Source organism: Doryrhamphus excisus, chromosome 14, assembly GCF_030265055.1.
Source record: "Doryrhamphus excisus isolate RoL2022-K1 chromosome 14, RoL_Dexc_1.0, whole genome shotgun sequence".
In the NCBI taxonomy this organism is placed as follows: domain Eukaryota; kingdom Metazoa; phylum Chordata; class Actinopteri; order Syngnathiformes; family Syngnathidae; genus Doryrhamphus; species Doryrhamphus excisus.
Genome location: NC_080479.1, coordinates 108,497 through 128,856, shown reverse-complemented (window position 1 = coordinate 128,856; position 20,360 = coordinate 108,497). Strand labels below are relative to the sequence as shown.

Genomic DNA, 20,360 nt, shown 5'->3' with positions numbered 1-20,360 from the left:
ATCATTTCACACGCACTTCCCTCCTGGAATGGAATTGTCTCTTTGATTACGAGGTTTCTGAAGTTGGTCGTTTTCCGGGAATGTGTCTTTGTTGGTCAAGGTTCCAATTGTGCGGAATTGCGGGTGCGTTCCGTGTTATGAGTTCCAGCGGAGCGTAATGTCTCCACGAGGCAGGGAATTCAATCATGGAAGCTAATGTTCACACGCTCTGGTTGTGTGTTTTGACAATGTGCATTCAATTAATGCTTACATGCCGGATCGTTTACGCTAATTTCCCGGGAACGACAATAGCGCGGCCTTGCTCGCTGGCAGGAGGTGTAAAAAGGCAAAGGGGGGGGGGGGACCACCACCACCACCACCACCAGGATGTTTGTGGCCTACATTTGTTTGAGAAGAGCTGACGGGAAAAGGAAAATGCTAAAATGGTTAGCCTTAAGAAATGATGGATTTTACGTCCATAATCACCCGAGCAAAGCCAAGAGAATAAAAGAGGCAAAAGAAGTGCGGCAAATGGAAGCATGGAATTCAAGGTCATCAGTGGAGTCATCTTCCGCCCTTCAGCGGAGCGCTGGAGCACATTCACGGGAAATGTTACCGCAAAATCAGATGGCAGGGCTGCTCTTCCGAGGAAACACCTGCACTCATCTTCACCCATCCTTGAACGTGTCCGCTTTTATTGCCGTCGGTTTGGAAGTCTCTAAGCAGGCAAGAACCCGCCCCTCTAAAACCAATAGCCTTGACCTCTAAACCCCGACGCTAAACAACCCTGAGGCTGGAGGGCTGAGGGCCCTTAAACAGTAGTTTGATGTCTTTAAAACCCAACCAAAAACAAATGGTCTGACCATGATTATCCCATGACCCTAACCCCAACCTCCTAACAACCCTAACCCCTAAACCCCAACAATACCACTGTCCCCTACACCTAGACCCTACAATCCAAACAAACTCTAATTCTAAGACCTAAACCAAGCCTTCTCCCCAATGCTAAACACCCTAATCACGCCATTAGCATCTACCCCTTGGCCCTAATCAATAACACTTAGACCATAGCACCTAAAATCCGAACCATCCCAGAATGCGAAGCCCAAAGCTAATCACTCCAAACCCCAACAATACCACTGTCCCCGACACCTAGACCCTACAATCCTAACAATTCTACGACCAAATCCCAAAAAAAATCCCCCAAAAATAAACCCCAATGCTAATCACCCTGATCACGCAATTAGCATTACGCCATTAGCCTCTACCCCTTGGCTCTAATGAATAACACTTAGACCATAGCACCTAAAATCCGAACCATTCCAGAATGTGAAGTCCAAGGCTAATTACTCCAAACCCCAACAATACCACTGTCCCCGACAACTAGACCCTACAATCCTAACGATCTCTAATTCTAAGACCTTAACCAAGCCATCTCCCCAATCCTTTAGACCAATCCTGAAAAAAAACATAAACCCCAATGCTAATCACCCTAATCACGCCGTTAGCATCACGCCATTAGCCTCTACCCCTTGGCTCTAATCGCTAACACTTCCAAACCATACATTCTTAAACCTTACCCTAAGATCCTAACCATCCCTAATTCTAACCACTAAACCCCGTCTAAAATCCGTCTACCCAAGCCTTGGAAGCAACCCTGAACCCCAATGCTAAACATTGTCATCTACCCCAGACTCTAATCCCCGACATTTACAGTCCCCAGCAGTAACATCCGAAACCTAAGTCCCTAAAACCCTAAATCCCTAAAGAAGCCATTAATCCCAAAGCCAACCACCCCCAACCCTGAATCCTAAAACCCCTGCCCTGAAATCCAACCTAGAAACAAACTGAACCCTAATTCTAACCCCTAATCCTTACCTTTGACCCCTAACCATGGACCTGCCTGGGGCCCCAGCCTAGTTGGGGGGCCCCCTGAGCTGAGTAGTGGTGTGGTTGGGGTTCGAAGGCCACCTGTGGATTTTCATCAGGCCCCAACATAATCCAGAACCACAAATAAACCAAAGTACAGGAGACACATAGAAACAAACACAAAAGCAGAAGGTTTTGTTTCTCTGCTGGAATTTAACCGTCAACATTTCCCAACAGCAGCTTTAAGAAGTCATTAGCAGTATTCCCACTCCAGTGGCATTTACCGCCTCACAAGAAATACCACCTAGCCCGCAAAAACTCCACAAGAACTTCCACAGAAACAACAACAACAAAAAAATCTCAGCGACCCGACGGTGGCCTCGGCGGCCTCGGGCGCTTACGGCGGACCCGAGCGTGGCAGCGTGCAGATGGGAGCGCGGCACGATTGGGAAAGCGGTGACGGGGAGTCGCCGCGCGCTAACGAACGGCGGCCATAAAAGCAGTCGGAGTCTGCAATAACAAAAGCCCGAGTCGGCGAGCGAGCGAGGAGCCGGCTGCCGTGGTTCATTTGCATATTCTAATGAGCCCGGTGTTCAGGGTTAGCCGCTTACGCTAATGATGCGTTTAGCGCCTAATAAATCAGTTAAGGCACTTCCCTGCTGGAGCCCTGGGAGATGCGCTACCACCGTGTGTGTGTGTGTGTGTGTGTGTGTGTGTGTGTGTGTGTGTGTGTGTGTACTTCTCGTGATTTAGCTTAGTGTCTTTGCGGACGGGCCGTAAGGCTGCAATTTTCTCGGAATTCCTAAGTTTGCAGTTTTCCCACGTTTTCCCATGACTTAGCAACTTGTATGTTAGCTTTAGCACTAGTTGCATGCGCTTGTGTCATTTGTGTGTATATTGGGGTTTGACACGCTATCACACCGAAACGTTTCCATCCTGATGACTCTCGACTTGACTTCCTGGCGTTCATTTTTTTATTATTTTTTTTTCTGACGTTCATTATTGTCTTGCAGTATTTCACAACAGATACTTGAAGTATTTTCATTCATTCATTTTCTACCGCTTTTTCCTCATGAGGGTCGCGGGGGGGGTGCTGGAGCCTATCCCAGCTGTCTTCGGGCGTAAGGCGGGGTCCACCCTGGACTGGTCGCCAGCCAATCACAGGGCACATATAGACAAACAACCATTCACACTCACATTCATACCTATGGACAATTTGGAGTCGCTAATTAACCTAGCATGTTTTTGGAATGTGGGAGGAAACCGGAGTACCCGGAGAAAACCCACGCATGCACGGGGAGAACATGCAAACTCCACACAGAGATGCCCGAGGGTGGGATTGAACCCTGGTCTCCTAGCTGTGAGGTTTGCGCGCTAACCCCTAGACCACCGTGCCGCCACTTGAAGTATATTTGTGGGAGAATTAAAAAAAAAAAAAACAGGTAGCGCCAAATGTATCTTTGGCGGTCCAAATGTATGTGTGGCGGGCGACAAATATCTTTCAGCATTTGCATCTTGAGTGAGTTGGGCGACTAAATTATGGATATGAAGAGGTTGTTTTGAAAGGCCCTAAGCTGTAATTTGTGAAGTAAAATGTTGAAAATCATCCAGCTATGCCGACCTAAAACCAGACCTAAAACCAGACCTAAAACCAGACCTAAAACCACAACACAAAAACAGCCATGAGCCACTCGTCTGTTTTTCTGGTTGTTTAGCAGGACGCCGCCATTTTTGTCATCAGAAGAAAGCTTCAATGAAAAGAAAACCCATATGAAAATAGTGGAAGATGTGCTGCGTTCAAGGTCGTCGGGCCACGCTCCTATTAGAGGGATTACTCCTCAAATGGGATTAGGGCCTGGTGTGGAAGTAAAGGAAGGAGAAAAAGCAGGAAGAGATATTAAAATGTTCCCATTTAAGCAAAGAGATGCTTTTATCATCATTAGCAGTAAAGGGGAGACCAAGGGGGGGCGGGGTGGGGGGGGGGGGGCGTCTTGAGAGGGATGGAGTCTGCACAAGTACCATCTAATGATGATAAAAGATTGAAAGATTAGCGAGCACCGAGGGTGCCGTATTATAATATTTCATCTTCCACACCAGTTTTATGTCTTACTTTCTTTTTACTTTCTTGTCTTCTTCTCTTAATAATAGCCTGATTCTTTTTCCTGGACTTTGTACCAGGGAGATAGTCCACATGGCGAGAGGGGCGGGGGTGGGGGCGTCTTGATGCCCCGCCATCGTGGGCCCTCCGTGGCATGTAGGTCAGTGTGGGCCTGGGGGGGGGGGGGGGGGGGGAGCCACGGCATCCTGATCCCGTGCTTTTCACCTTTCCCCTCATTTCAGTTGATTATATATATTTTATTAATTGTCATTAAAAAAAGAATTTCACTTAAATGTCACTTTCTTATTTTATTTTGATTATTATAATTTTTGGTTTATTTAGATTTTATTTGATTTAATTAAATTTTATAGTTTTATTATTCCTTTACTAGGAATTATTTTTATTTCATTCAATTTTATTTTGCTACAATTTTTATTTTATCTGTTTTTTTATTTTTTTATTGTTTAATTATTTATTAAAAAAATTATTGCAGCTGATTGTTTTTATTGTTTCATTTTTCCTTTGCTCGAAATTTTGAATTTGACTAGAAATGTAATGTATTGTTTCAAGGCTGCACGGTGGACGAGTGGTTAGCATGTGGGCCACACAGTCAGACCTGGGTTGGATTCTCCGCTTGGGCATCTCTGTGTGGAGCATCCTCCATCCTCCATCCTTCATCCTCTCCTCCATCCTGCATCCTTCATCCTCTCCTCCATCCTGCATCCTCCATCCTCCATCCTCCATCCTGCATCCTCTCCTCCATCCTCTCCTCCATCCTGCATCCTCCATCCTCTCCTGCATCCTGCATCCTGCATCCTCCATCCTGCATCCTCCATCCTCTCCTCCATCCTCTCCTCCATCCTGCATCCTCCATCCTCTCCTGCATCCTGCATCCTCCATCCTGCATCCTCCATCCTCTCCTCCATCCTGCATCCTCCATCCTCTCCTGCATCCTCCATCCTCTCCTCTATCCTCTCCTCCATCCTCCATCCTCCATCCTCCATCCTGCATCCTCCATCCTCTCCTCCATCCTCTCCTGCATCCTGCATCCTCCATCCTCTCCTGCATCCTCCATCCTCCATCCTCTCCTCCATCCTCCATCCTGCATCCTCCATCCTTTCCTCCATCCTCTCCTCCATCCTCTCCTCCATCCTGCATCCTCCATCCTCTCCTGCATCGTCCATCCTCTCCTCCATCCTGCATCCTCCATCCTGTGTCCTCCATCCTCTCGTCCATCCTGCATCCTCCATCCTCTCCTCCATCCTCTCCTGCATCCTGCATCCTCCATCCTGCATCCTCCATCCTCCATCCTCTCCTCCATCCTCCATCCTCTCCTCCATCCTCCATCCTCTCCTGCATCCTGCATCCTCCATCCTGTATCCTCCATCCTCTCCTGCATCCTCCATCCTGCATCCTCCATCCTCTCCTGCATCCTCCATCCTGCATCCTCCATCCTCTCCTCCATCCTCCATCCTCTCCTCCATCCTCCATCCTCTCCTGCATCCTGCATCCTCCATCCTGTATCCTCCATCCTCTCCTGCATCCTCCATCCTCTCCTCCATCCTCTCCTGCATCCTCTCCTCCATCCTGCATCCTCCATCCTCTCCTCCATCCTGCATCCTCCATCCTCTCCTCCATCCTGCATCCTCCATCCTCTCCTCTATCCTCTCCTCCATCCTCCATCCTCTCCTGCATCCTCCATCGTGCATCCTCCATCCTCTCCTGCATCCTCCATCCTGCATCCTCTATCTGTCTCCATCCTCCATCACTCCTCCTCAGGCTCATCTACCTCCTCACTCACTCTCTCTCTTTTCTCCAAGCACTCCCGTCACTGGCCTAATGCCGTGAGAAATGACAGCGGACGGGCCGCCTGCCACCTCGCGCCCTGTTGCCTGGCAACCACCCCCCCCCCCCACTCCCGCCTGCTGCTATGCCGCGATAGGGCCGTGCAGCTAATGAGCATTATAAGTCATGTTGTCTTATCGGTTTTTTCCTCTCCTGCGTTGTTCTCGTCGTCGTTGTTGTTGTTGTTGTTGTTGTTGTTGTTGTTGTTGTTGTTGGCGGCCATTCTCCATGTGACGCTCGCATTCTACAAACAAACCATTTGCTGCCTTATTGGGATAAACGCCGCCGCTGACATCAGCGTGCGGCTCTTACGGCTCCACGTATGGAACACGGGTGTCCAAAGTCTGTTTGAGGTGTTTCCTCGCCTCTGTCGCCTGTCGACGCTCAGTTTTTTCTGAAGTATTTGACGTCAAAGTGTATGAAAACACTTGCTATGAATTATTGACTATTTTCTCTCAGAAGGGCTGCACGCTTTTACGTTTACCTGCGTGTCATCCACCGCTGGCCCACTTTGGTCCTTCGCTACCTCAGCCACCGCTTTTAGCAAAGTCCAAGCACTTTTCCCAAAATATTCCAAAAACTCCTCCCTTCAAGCTGCTTGTGTCCGTCTCTTTATGTTGAACGTGTTTATTCATTAGCTTATTGGTTAATTAGCGGATTTTAAGTCTATAAGTCCCACTTTTTTTCATAGGTTGGCCGTTCCTGCCACTTATACTCCAGAGCGACTTATAACGACTTATAATGGCGTCCGTCTGCTCCTTTCCACCAGGCGGACCCCCACGACCGGGACCTCGCCATCCGTCCCTTCCTGGAGCACTGTGAGAACACCCACATGACCATCTGGCTGGGCATCGTCTATGCCTACAAGGGCCTGCTGATGGTGCGGGAACGCCACATTCCGTCACGTTCCGGCTTGGCGTCCGCCGCCTCACCGCCTGCGTTCTTGTCCCTCGCAGTTGTTCGGTTGCTTCCTGGCCTGGGAGACGCGCAACGTCAGCATCCCGGCCCTCAACGACAGCAAGTACATCGGCATGAGCGTCTACAACGTCGGCATCATGTGCATCATCGGCGCCGCCGTGTCCTTCCTCACCCGGGACCAGCCCAACGTTCAGTTCTGCATCGTGGCGCTGGTCATCATCTTCTGCAGCACCATCACGCTCTGCTTGGTTTTCGTCCCCAAGGTGGGCGACGCCCCCTCCCCGGCGGCTGATAGTCCGTGTGTGTGTGATGTTTAATGAGCGCCTCTTGCAGTTCATCACCATGAGGACCAACCCGGACGCCGCCACGCAAAACCGCAGGCTGAAGTTCACCCAGAACCAGAAGAAGGAGGACTCCAAGACCTCCACCTCCGTCACCAGCGTCAACCAGGCCAACACCTCCAGACTGGACGGCCTTCAGACCGACAACCACCGCCTCCGCATGAGGATCACTGAGGTACCCAACCAGGAAGTCAAGTATCAAAACATTAGTCAAAGATCTTCTATTTGACTGGAGCACTTTGCTGTTTTTGAGGACTCATTGCAGAAATGCTAATTAAAGACGCTTTGTGTGACGAGCATGCTGCTGTTTTTAGGAATCTGCTGATTCAAAGATGTTTTCTGTGATTGGGCTGTTTTTGAGAACCTGATGCAAGACTACCAGTCAAAGTTATTGTTTAATACAGTAGCGCTTTGCTGTTTTTGAGAACTGCAAAAATGCTCATTCAAATGCCAGAAGCGCTCTGCTGTAAAGACGTTTAGCTGTTTTTGACCACCTGCTGAGAAAATGCTAGTCAAATATCCACTATATGACCGGACTGTTTTTTAGAAGCTACTGCCAAAAACATTAGTCCAAAGATGTTTTTGAGAAGCATAATCAAAGGCATCATCAAAATCTTCAACATGACAGAAGCACTCTGCCGTTTTTAGGAATCGTCTGCAAAGACGAGTCAAAGATATTGAAAGGAGAGCGGTCTGCTGTTTTTAGGAATTTGCTGAGGATATGCTCTACAAAGATCCTCTATTTGACAGCAGTGCTGTGCTCATGAGAGGATCACTCTGCAGTAATTTGCTATGAAAACATTAGCCGAAGATATTTCACGCTAAGATTGGAGTGTTCTGCTGTTTTTGAGGAGCTTCTAGAAGCTTCTAGAAAAAACACTAGTCCACCAGTTGCTGTTTTTGAGAACATATTGCAAAAAGTGCTACTCAAAGATTTCTAATGTGACAGAAGCTCTTTGCTGTTTTTAGGAATCTGCTGCAAAGACTAGTCAAAGATATTTAATATTTTTTGTATTTTCTATTAAGGACCTATTGATAAAATGCCAGTCAAAGATCCTCTATATGACAGGAGTCCAAGAGGTGTGATGTGATGTTTTGAAGAATGGAGTGCAAAAGCGCTTGTCAAACATCTTTGATGTGACACAAGCACTGTTCTGTTTTTAGGAATCCGCTAGCCAGTGATAGACCACATGACAGGAAGAAGCGTTCCGATGTTTTTGAGAACCTACTGCAAAATACTAGCATTCTTTGCTAGTACAGTTACCATTTATAGGTTTTTAGAAGTAGTTTTTTTGTGCTAACGGGTGGATGTGTGTTTTGCTGTTTTTGTGGACCATGAAAGCTGGACAAGGAGCTGGAGGAGGTGACCATGCAGCTGCAGGATACGCCGGAGAAGACGCCGTACATCAAACAGAACCACTACCCGGACGCCAACAACATCCTCAGCATACGCAACTTCACCGACGGCAAAGGTATTTTTTTTTTATTTTTTTTGCTGCATTAGCCTAGCATGTTAATGCTAATGCTAGTGACAGGCTAGCATATATAACATATATTTCACATTTCAAATAATTTAATAAAATTCATAAAATATTCATTAATACAAGTTACTATGAATTATATAATTTAATTTTTTTCATAATTACAATAATTACATTTTTATAGTAACATTTTTAATAATTATCATTTAATCACATTTGTGATGATTAAATAACTGAAATTATATATATATATATATATATATATTATATACAATATATTATATACAACTTTAAAATGTCATTTCATGTGAATGAAGCGAAAATATTTCAAGAATAAAATATATTCATATTAATTATTACTTTAAGGTGTAGTTTCACCATTTTAGCAGAATGCCATAATATTACAAAATATTACAATTATATAATTTAATTTTTTTTCATAATTACAATAATTGCATTTTTATAGTAACATTTTTAATAATTATCATTTAATCACATTTGTGATGATTAAATAACTGAAATTATATATATATATATATTATATTTAATACATTTAATATTTATTTATATTCATATATTTATTTAAAATTCCATACACATTCTTTAAAATAAAAGCGCAGATTTGTGTCGTTTATTTGGCATAAAAAAAACCTCACAAAATAAATGAATAAATCCCACATATTTCACATTTTAACTAGTTCATCAAATTAATTATTTATAGTTATTATTAATTATATATTTGTATTTAATAATTGCCATAATTATTAAATAGTTATTATTCAATCACATTTCTGTTTAATTAATGGAACTTCTATTGAATAAAAATTCCTATAGATTCTTTAAAATACATGTGTGTTAGTTGATGGTACTATATGCTGGTACTATTCTCTAACTATACTATACTATACTATACTAACTATACTATATGACTATATGTGTTTATTTTATTTCGAATTGTTTAGCTTTTCATATCCATTCTCTTCCTGCACTGATGGTGAGATTCCTTGTTGACAACACAGGTGAAGTTTTTAGCGTGTGAAATGTGCCCATTTTCTGTTGTTTGGAAGTTATGGCGGATGAGAACACAGTATTCCTGCATACTTAATGAGGAGTATAAATATATTTCTGCTTTTAGCTGTGAGAACTACAAGGTTAGCCTTTTTTCTTTTTCTTCTAAAATATTTGAGGTTCAATGGAGGCAGGAAGCTGTGATCAGTGAAGCAGGTCAGTGAGTGCTGACTGAGGAATCTAGGACGGCTGGAGAGAAAACTGCGGGGGGGGGGGGGGCGTTTAAAAAAAAACAACCCACACACAACAAAAATATAGAGTGCTACGAAAAGGCTTTGCCCCCTTTCTGATTTTGTACTTTTTTTGCACGTTTGTCACAATGAAATGTTTCAGATCATCAAAGAAATATGAATAAATAACAACTCAAATGAACACAAAATGCAGTTTTGAAATCAAACTTTTGATTATTAAGTGAGGAAAACAATCCAAACCTCCATGGCCCCGTGTGGAAAAAGTGATTGCCCCCATTTAAACACAATTGAGATCTATAAAGCCATTTCTAAAGCTTTGGGACTCCAGCCAACCAGAGTGAGAGCCATTATCCACAAATGGTGAGCATTATTACCCAACTAATATTTACAATATAATTGCAAAGTTTTACAAATAATTTAGTGCATCATTTTTGTGTGAAATAAAATAAAATAAAAACTGTTTTATTTTATGAAACCTAACCTGAAATATTTCTAGAAAAATGTAGTACAACTTTAAAATGTCATTTCATGTGAATGAAGCGAAAATATTTCAAGAATAAAATATATTCATATTAATTATTACTTTAAGGTGTAGTTTCACCATTTTAGCAGAATGCCATAATATTACAAAATATTACATTTTAAAATGTATAGATTTTATGAGAAATATTTTTTTATTTTAAGATTCAAATTGTAATATTTTAACAATAATGTAGTAATGCGACAATTTAAAAATGATTATTTTATGAGTCATATTACCAGAAGACAAAAATAATGTGTTAATGAAAATTGAAAAAAATGAAAAAATAAATATTTTGTGAGGTGGAAGTTAAAATCTTTTAAAAATATGGTAGTAATATTACCCAGAAAATGACTCTTTTATGAGAAAGTAATATTATAAATAAGTATATATAAATCATCAACCAGAAGAATGTTTTCCAAGAATATCCCAAAATAAAGTAGGAATACCAATAAGATAAAAAATGTCCCGTTGGAGACTGACTGTATGCCCCCCCCCCCCCCCCCAGACGCTGACAGGAGCCTCCTGAAGAACCACCTGGAGCAGAAGCCTCAGGGCCAGTGGGGCTCCATGGACCCGTCCCGGATAACCCGGGGTCCCCTGGAGGACATCAACTCTCCTGAGCAGTGAGTTCTCTCTCCTTGTTTTGCCATCTTCACGTCACAAACACCTCCGCCACCGGCATGCATTTGCCGGGCGGTTGCTACGGCGACCAGAAGCCTGCGTATCTCTCGCCCACGCTTGTGCTCGGCCGCCATGTTGGAGGTGTGATAGATGCGTTGTCACAAGGAGGCGACACGCACGGGAACGCTGCGTTCGCTTATTATTCATGAGCAAGCAAAGCTGAGGAACTTTGTCTAAGTGGATGGGGGGGGGGGGGGGGGGGTCATCATGCATCATTTACGAGCTTTGGATCAAGTTGGATGGCGAAGAGAGCGAGCGGCGGGCAGGTAGACGGCCGGGTGACGGCGGGGAAGGATGGCGAGATGAGGAGGAGCTTACGTAAGAGGAGATGTGGAACCAACAGAAGGAACGCTGGCTATTCCCGACGCCCATGAATGTTTCATCGCAACAGCGCACAAAAACAAACCGTGGCTGGCAACCTTCAGGGGGAACGACGCGACATCGACACACTCATTTGACAAACGCTTTGATTGACAGGACTTTATTAATTATGAGAATAAGCTCATCATTTTACAAGATTATAGTCCATTTTTGCATGGAAAAAAATATTAAAATATATTACAGGTTAATATATCAAAACAAAGAATAAAGTCAAAATATTTGAATAAAGTAGTAATATTACAATGAGTAAGGGATCATGTAATATTAAAAGAATTAATAAAATACAATGAAAAGTGTCATTTCATGAGAATAAATAAATAGGAATATTTCAAGAATAAAGTTGTCACATTGTAATTAAAAATGGTAATTAATGACTGCTGGGATAGGCTCCAGCATACACCCACCACCCCAATGAGGATAATAAAAAATATGATTATAGTAATTTAAAATGACTGGTAATTATTGACTGCTGGGATAGGCTCCAGCATACACCCACCACCCCAATGAGGATAATAAAAAATATGATTATAGTAATTTAAAATGACTGGTAATTATTGACTGCTGGGGTAGGCTCCAGCATACGCCCACCACCCCAATGGGGATCAAATATGAATAATGAATATAGTCATTTAAAATGACTGGTAATTATTGACTGCTGGGGTAGGCTCCAGCATACACCCACCAACCCAATGAGGATAATAAAAAAATGAATAATGAATATAGTAATTTAAAATGACTGGTAATTATTGGCTGCTGGGATAGGCTCCAGCATACACCCACCACCCCAATGAGGATAATTAAAAAATATGAATATAGTAATTTAAAATGACTGGTAATTATTGACTGCTGGGGTAGGCTCCAGCATACGCCCACCAACCCAATGAGGATAATAAAAAAATATGAATATAGTCATTTAAAATGACTGGTAATTATTGACTGCTGGGATAGGCTCCAGCATACGCCCACCACCCCAATGAGGATAATAAAAAAATGAATATAGTAATTTAAAATGACTGGTAATTATTGACTGCTGGGGTAGGCTCCAGCGTACGCCCACCACCCCAATGAGGATAAAATATGAATAATGAATATAGTCATTTAAAATGACTGGTAATTATTGACTGCTGGGGTAGGCTCCAGCATACACCCCCCCCAACAAGGATAATAAAAAACAAATATGAATAATGAATATACAAATTTAAAATGACTGGTAATTATTGACTGCTGGGATAGGCTCCAGCATACGCCCACCCCCCCAACAAGGATAATAAAAAACAAATATGAATAATGAATATAGAAATTTAAAATGACTGGTAATTATTGACTGCTGGGGTAGGCTCCAGCATACATCCACCACCCCAATGAGGATAATAAAAAAATGAATATAGTAATTTAAAATGACTGGTAATTATTGACTGCTGGGGTAGGCTCCAGCATACATCCACCACCCCAATGAGGATAATAAAAAAATGAATATAGTAATTTAAAATGACTGGTAATTATTGACTGCTGGGGTAGGCTCCAGCATAGGCCCACCACCCCAATGAGGATAATAAAAAAAATGAATAATGAATATAGTAATTTAAAATGATTGGTAATTATTGACTGCTGGGATAGGCTCCAGCATATGCCCACCACCCCAATGAGGATAATTAAAAAATATATGAATAATGAATATAGTCATTTAAAATGACTGGTAATTATTGACTGCTGGGGTAGGCTCCAGCATAGGCCCACCACCCCAATGAGGATAATAAAAAAATATGAATATAGTAATTTAAAATGACTGGTAATTATTGACTGCTGGGGTAGGCTCCAGCATAGCATAGGCCCACCACCCCGATGAGGATAATAAAAAAATATGAATAATGAATATAGTCATTTAAAATGACTGGTAATTATTGACTGCTGGGATAGGCTCCAGCATACGCCCACCACCCCAATGAGGATAATAAAAAATATGAATATAGTAATTTAAAATGACTGGTAATTATTGACTGCTGGGATAGGCTCCAGCATACGCCCACCACCCCAATGAGGATAATAAAAAATATGAATATAGTAATTTAAAATGACTGGTAATTATTGACTGCTGGGATAGGCTCCAGCATATGCCCACCACCCCAATGAGGATAATAAAAAATGAATATAGTAATTTAAAATGACTGGTAATTATTGACTGCTGGGGTAGGCTCCAGCATACACCCACCACCCCGATGAGGATAATTTAAAAAAAGAATAATGAATATAGTAATTTAAAATGACTGGTAATTATTGACTGCTGGGATAGGCTCCAGCATACACCCACCACCCCAATGAGGATAATAAAAAAATATATAAATAATAAATATAGTAATGTAAAATTACTGGTAATTGACTGCTGGGATAGGCTCCAGCATACACCCACCACCCCAGTGAGGATAATAAAAAAAAATGAATAATGAATATAGTAATTTAAAATGACTGGTAATTATTGGCTGCTGGGATAGGCTCCAGCATACGCCCACCAACCCAATGAGGATAATAAAAAAATGAATAATGAATATAGTAATTTAAAATGACTGGTAATTATTGACTGCTGGGATAGGCTCCAGCATATGCCCAATGATAATACTACAAAAAACCAACTATGAGCAGAATAATGAATGTAAAATAATATTCCAATAAAAAAGTAGACATGTTATGTGTTTAATGCTAATAATTGAATAAGAATAATATAATAATATTTTGTGTCCCCCCCCCCCAGCATCCAGCGCCGCCTGTCGCTGCAGCTGCCCATCCTGCACCACGCCTACCTGCCCTCCATAGGGGGGGTGGACGCCAGCTGCACCAGCCCCAACGACAGCCCCGGCTCCAGCCCGCGGCACAGACACATGCCCCCCTCCTACCGGGTCATGGTGTCGGGCCTGTGAGCGTCACGAGCCCCGCCCCCCCCCCCCCAGAGCCCCTCTCGACCACGCCCCCACCGCTCCCTCGATAACACACACGTGACGGAGACCTCCACGGTCGCTTTTTCTACGCCGAGACGGACTGACAGCATCAGCGACACGGAGGACACGGCGGAGGGAGGCGTGGGGGGGAGGGGGGATTTTGGGGGGAGCCCGGATTGGCTCGGCGGCACCGACCTCCGCCAAGGCACGTGTGCATCCAACAACACCGCAGCAATGAAGCCTTAGCCGCTCCTGCAGTCGTCGTATCTTTTTTTTTTTTCGTTTCCATTCGTCCGCACGTGAGACATGTAAATATCATCTGGACGTCGGCGTGGCGTTGGCGTCGTACGGGATGTGATGTGGACCGTTTGTTTGGGGGGGGCGGGGGGGGGGGGGGGGGCGAGGTTCCATGAAAGCACACGTCTTTGCCGAAGATGCTAACCGACGGAGGAGCGTTCCAAATGCACGTGGCGGCCATTTATGTTTTTTCCACGATGCTAACTTTGCACCGCCGCTCGTCCTCACTATGTGTGTGTGTGTGTGTGTGTGTGTGTGTGTGCGTATGCCAAGAAATACACACAAAGTACACAAACATGGCGTGGCGGGACTGATCATATTGATCCCAGAGTGGTGACGGAAAGGATGTAGGTCGACCACAGCCGCACTTGACCTGAATTTCCACAAGTGGCGAGGTTCTCGGATTGATCATTAAAGCACACGCAGCCCCCCCGCCCCCCCCCCTTTCCACCACACTGGTCGGTTGTACTGGACGTCACGCCACACCGAGCCCCCGTTGCTATGGAAACGCAACGCCGGCCCCAACACGCAATGTTGTTTTTTTTTTTTTTGTTGTCCTCACGCAGCAGCAGAGACTGAGGAGGACGAGGATGAAGAGTTTGTTGTTTTTCACCATCGGTGTCTTGGTTTTTAGTTTTTGTAAAAGGCGCTGGTGCCTGTCGTCGTGGCACAAACACTCATCTCGACATTCCCGTATTCCCGTTTTTGGCTTTTTCTTTAAACGCCCGACGTCGCAACGCACGGGACGGCGTGGGACGAAACCGGACCGCTAAGTCACAGCTGAAGAACTGGACCCAAAGGGATCAGCTGAACGGAGCCACTTCCTGAGAGAGCTCAGAGCTCAGACCCCCCCTGCCCCCGCCCCCGCTAGGCACCGCCCACCCCACACAGGAGCACCCGGGGGGCCGCAAAAACACAGCAGAACCACACAAGCTAGCACCGGTCCGACCCGAGCGGGACGTTCCCATTTTTCTATGGTGGCATTCATTGTGATCGTGTACAAGTTGCTGTTTTTATAAGTTTGGTCCTTTTCGGGAGGGGTAGGGTGGGGGGGGCATGGAATCAAATGTGTCATTCACGCGGGTTTTTGCACCTGCGCTCTGCGTCCACAAAAGGGTTTCCCAAACTTTTCTGGCCAAGTTCGATCCTTTCTCAAGATGAGTGCGTCCGAACGGCTTGGCGTTGATGTTTGACATCTCCCGTCGACGGGAATGGCTGGAGTGGCAAATATTTGTTTCATAGTATCAAACACAGTGAAACCTCACGTTTTCGTAATCTGTAATCCCAATTATGAAAATATAATTAATTTGTTACAGAACCCCCCCCCCCCCCCCGACACAAAACATTGACTACTACTTCTAAATGATGAAAGTATAACTGCACATTGAACAGAACTTTTACCCTTTTGAAGACTTTCAGATGTTTTCTTGTGAGATGATAGGCAGGACTACAGACTACTACAAGTACTTTGTTACTACTACTACTACTACTACTACTACTACTACAAGTAGTTTAACCAAAACAGAGTGTATGGCAAAAAAAACGAGATTTGCCTGTCCTATAACGCCATAACGCAGAGGTAGGGAACCTATGGCTCGGGAGCCAGGTAGGGCTCTTTTGATGACACTATCTGGCTCTCAAGCATTTCTTACCACAATAAAAATGTATTTTTGCTAACATTTTAAAGTAAACCATCACAGAAATCACTGTTAAAAATAATATTCAAAATCAACAACTTTCTTATGCATTTTAATTCGTCCATCTATTTTCTACTGCAATACGGCCGACCATATCTATCTTTCCTGATGATATTTTCCAGGTCAAACACCAAAACATGATTATTACTGGGTAATGCGGTAGTCTACCTCGGTCATTGACATGTCAACATGTAAATATAAACTTTCCTCCTTTAGTCAAATAGTCACCTAGCTAAAGCTGCAGAACCAAGCCTTCTGGTGAAGATGGCCAAAAGAATGAAATATACTGAATACGGTTCAAAACTATGCAGCAGCAGAAGTTGTATTAATGGCAACAAGTATTTGATTTATTATTAGACACTGCGCTGCTCACAAAAGTGTGCTGGCCACGCCCCATTGGCGTGGGGTAGTGTGCCTGGTCTACGTAATTAGAGCCCATTATATCTAAAACTGTTGGTCTTACATAAAAATGCACACATTTTATTGCATTCAATGTTTAAAAAAATGTATATGGCTCTCACAGATACACATTTTAAAATATCTGGTCTTCATGGGTCTCTTAGCCAAAAAGGTTCCCGACCCCTGCCATAACGCATCGAGGCGGGAATGTTCTTGGCTTTTGCCGAAAGTCCAATGAAAATTGTCATGAAAAATTGTGAAAAGTACAATCGATATGTCGGTGCGAACGAAAACCGAGGTTTCACTGTGGTCGTTGTAGTAGTATTTTGCCAAAAGAGTACTACGTGTGCCTGATTGATGATTGGGATGCTTCCTCTGGTTTTTGTTTTTTAGTTCCAGAAATTCAGACGAAAAAAAAATGTAGCCAATATTTCTGATGTCAATAAATGTGCACACATTTGGGGGCCATCATTTTTGGGAAACCCTGATTTTTTTTTTAAATTTATTTCTGTTCCGCTGTACCTCAAAGTAACACACTAAGACTGAGGCAGAAGCAAACGATCAATCCCCTTTTCCGTTATCTCCGATCACTGAAGAAGAAAAATGTGATTTGGTTTTTCTTTGGACTTTTTCTTTCCCAAGTGGTGCAAACGGGCGGGTCAAGGGCTCATAAAAGTTGGCGTCATCGAGGAAAAGCACGAACGGTTTTCTTTTTCTAAGCCTTGGAACGAACCACTTTCCAGCCAAGTCGAGCGTCACTTTGATTGTGCTTCACTCTTTTTACGTCCAACAAACCAAAATGCAAGCAGAGGGGCAATAACTTGTTTTCTGGTCACAGAAAGAGTCAACTGCAGTATATAGATAAATATAAATATATATAGATATATATATATATAAATGTATATGTCAAAGATCTTTAAGTAACATTCTCATGCTTTTTTTTTATGTTTATTTCACACAAAAACGGATACTTGGAGGTTTTTTAATTCTCGATTAATTTTACAGTATCTGTAACGATGTTATGTACAGATGATGAGGTATAGCCGTGGAGACGTTGTATAAACTATCACATGACGTCGGCGTCTTTCTGGGAGCCATTAGTTGTTACCTGCTGGGATTTGGGAGGGGAATAAAACAACAACCTAATTCTTTTTCTTGTCTGAATGTCCTGGACAGCCTTTACTTTTCACATCATCGTTGAATAAAGTGAGACTGAAAGTGAGACGCTCTCCGACAACACTTTTTTTTTTTTCCCAATTCTGTGAACCAGCCGGAAAATATCCGATTGAATTTTGTTTGATGGAAAAGCAACTAGGTGCTTATTTCCCCGTCTTAAAATGTACAAAAACATATTATTTGCTCCTGTCAAAAGTTTGAGGACACCTTCTCATCCAGTAGTATGAGTAAGTGTCCGCAAACTTTTGACAGGATATTTTGTCAGACAATACCAAAAACATGCTAGTACTAGAGAACGGTACATACTGTACTTACTCCAGTCAAAAGTATAGAGACACTTTCACATGCTCTTGAATGACAAAGTGTCTCCAAACTTTTGGCTGGATATTTTTTAAACAAAATACCAGAACATGCTAGTACTCTAGAACGGTACATACAGTACTTGCTCCAGTCAAAAGTATAGAGACACTTTCCCATGCTCCCGAATGGCAGTGTGTCTCCAAACTTTTGACAAAAACATGCTAGTACTAGAGAACGGTACATACTTAGTACTTAGTCCAGTCAAAAGTTTGGAGACACTTTGTCATTCAAGAGCATGAGAAAGTGTCTTTTTTTTATATAAAATATTAAAATATGCCAGTACTAGAGAACGGTACATACTACTTAGTATTTAGTCCAGTCAAAAGTTTAGAGACACTTTCACATGCTCTTGAATGACAAAGTGTCTCCAAACTTTTGGCTGGATATTTTTTAAATAAAATACCAGAACATGCTAGTACTAGAGAACGGTACATACTTAGTACTTAGACCAGTCAAAAGTTTAGAGACACTTTCTCATGCTCTTGAATGACAAACTGTCTCCAAACTTTTGCCTGGATATTTTTTTAATAAAATACAAGAACATGCTAGTATTAGAGAACGATACATACTTAGTACTTAGACACTTTCTCATGCTCTTGAATGACAACGTGTCTCCAAACTTTTGACAAAAATATGCCAGTACTAGAGAACGGTGCATACTTCGTCCAGTCAAAAGTTTAGAGATATTTTTAAATAAGATATAAAAAAATATGCCAGTACTAGAGAACGTACATACTTAGTACTTAGTCCAGTCACTTTTGACTGGATATTTTGTAAACAAAATACAAAAACATGCTAGTACTAGAGAACGGTACATACAGTACTTGCTCAAGTCAAAAGTATAGAGACACTTTTCCATGCTCCCGAATGGCAATGTGTCTTCAAACTTTTGACAAAAACATGCTAGTACTAGAGAACGGTACATACTTAGTACTTAGACCAGTCAAAAGTTTAGAGACACTTTCTCATGCTCTTGAATGACAAACTGTCTCCAAACTTTTGCCTGGATATTTTTTTAAATAAAATATTAAAATATGCCAGTACTAGAGAACGGTACATACTTAGTACTTAGTCCAGTCAAAAGTTTCGAGACAGGTTCTCATGCTCTTGAATGGCAATGTGTCTCCAAACTTTTGACAAAAACATGCTAGTACTAGAGAACGGTACATACTTCGTACTTAGTTTATATTGTCTAAATATATCTTATTTTGTTTAAAAAATATCCAGTCAAAAGATTGAAGGCACGTTGTCATTCAAAAGCATGAGAAAGTGTCTCCAAACTTTTGACTGGATATAAACAAAATACGACGACATGCTAGTACCAAAGAACGGTACATACAGTACTTAGTCCAGTCGAAAGTTTAGAGACACTTTCTCATGCTCTTGAATGACAAAGTGTCTCCAAACTTTTGCCTGGATATTTTTTTAATAAAATACAAGAACATGCTAGTATTAGAGAACGATACATACTTAGTACTTAGACACTTTCTCATGCTCTTGAATGACAACGTGTCTCCAAACTTTTGACAAAAATATGCCAGTACTAGAGAACGGTGCATACTTCGTCCAGTCAAAAGTTTAGAGACACTTGAGACACTCTTGAATGACAAAGTGTCTCCAAACTTTTGACTGGATATTTTTTAAATAAAATATTAAAATATGCCAGTACTAGAGAACGGCACATACTCAGTACTTACTCCGGTCAAAAGTTTAGAGACACTTTCTCATGCTCTTGAATGACAACGTGTCTCCAAACTTTTGACAAAAATATGCCAGTACTAGAGAACGGTGCATACTTCGTCCATTCAAAAGTTTAGAGACACTTTCTCATGCTTTTGAATGACAAAGTGTCTCCAAACTGGATATTTTAAACCTGGATATTTTTTAAATAAAATACAAGAACATGCTAGTACGAAATATACAACTGCATCAAGTGCCTCCAATGTTTTGATAGTATATTTCAAGCAGATAAGTACTAGCACAAATACCAGTGTTGGAGAACTATATTTTTGTATATAATGTCATAGAAATAGGGCTAGTGTACCTAATGAAGTGACCAAGCAGGAGGCCCGAGTAGGGCGTGCTAACAGGACACACTCTCCTCTGATTTCATATTAAAGATTAAA

At 42.4% G+C, this 20,360-nt stretch overlaps 1 protein-coding gene across 2 annotated transcripts in view; it reads left to right on the top strand.

The window, feature by feature from the left end:
• LOC131101942 (gamma-aminobutyric acid type B receptor subunit 2-like) overlaps window positions 1-14,682 on the top strand; it is a 136,543-nt gene extending 121,861 nt beyond the window's left edge. For both annotated transcript variants that reach the window (XM_058047357.1, XM_058047358.1), the window contains exons 14-19: window positions 6,561-6,671; window positions 6,748-6,972; window positions 7,043-7,225; window positions 8,393-8,522; window positions 10,819-10,936; window positions 14,122-14,682. In XM_058047357.1, the coding sequence (XP_057903340.1) occupies window positions 6,561-6,671; window positions 6,748-6,972; window positions 7,043-7,225; window positions 8,393-8,522; window positions 10,819-10,936; window positions 14,122-14,287 (933 nt within the window). In that variant the 3' untranslated portion in view covers window positions 14,288-14,682. The remainder of the gene's footprint in view (window positions 1-6,560; window positions 6,672-6,747; window positions 6,973-7,042; window positions 7,226-8,392; window positions 8,523-10,818; window positions 10,937-14,121) is intronic.
• Window positions 14,683-20,360: the final 5,678 nt, after the last annotated feature.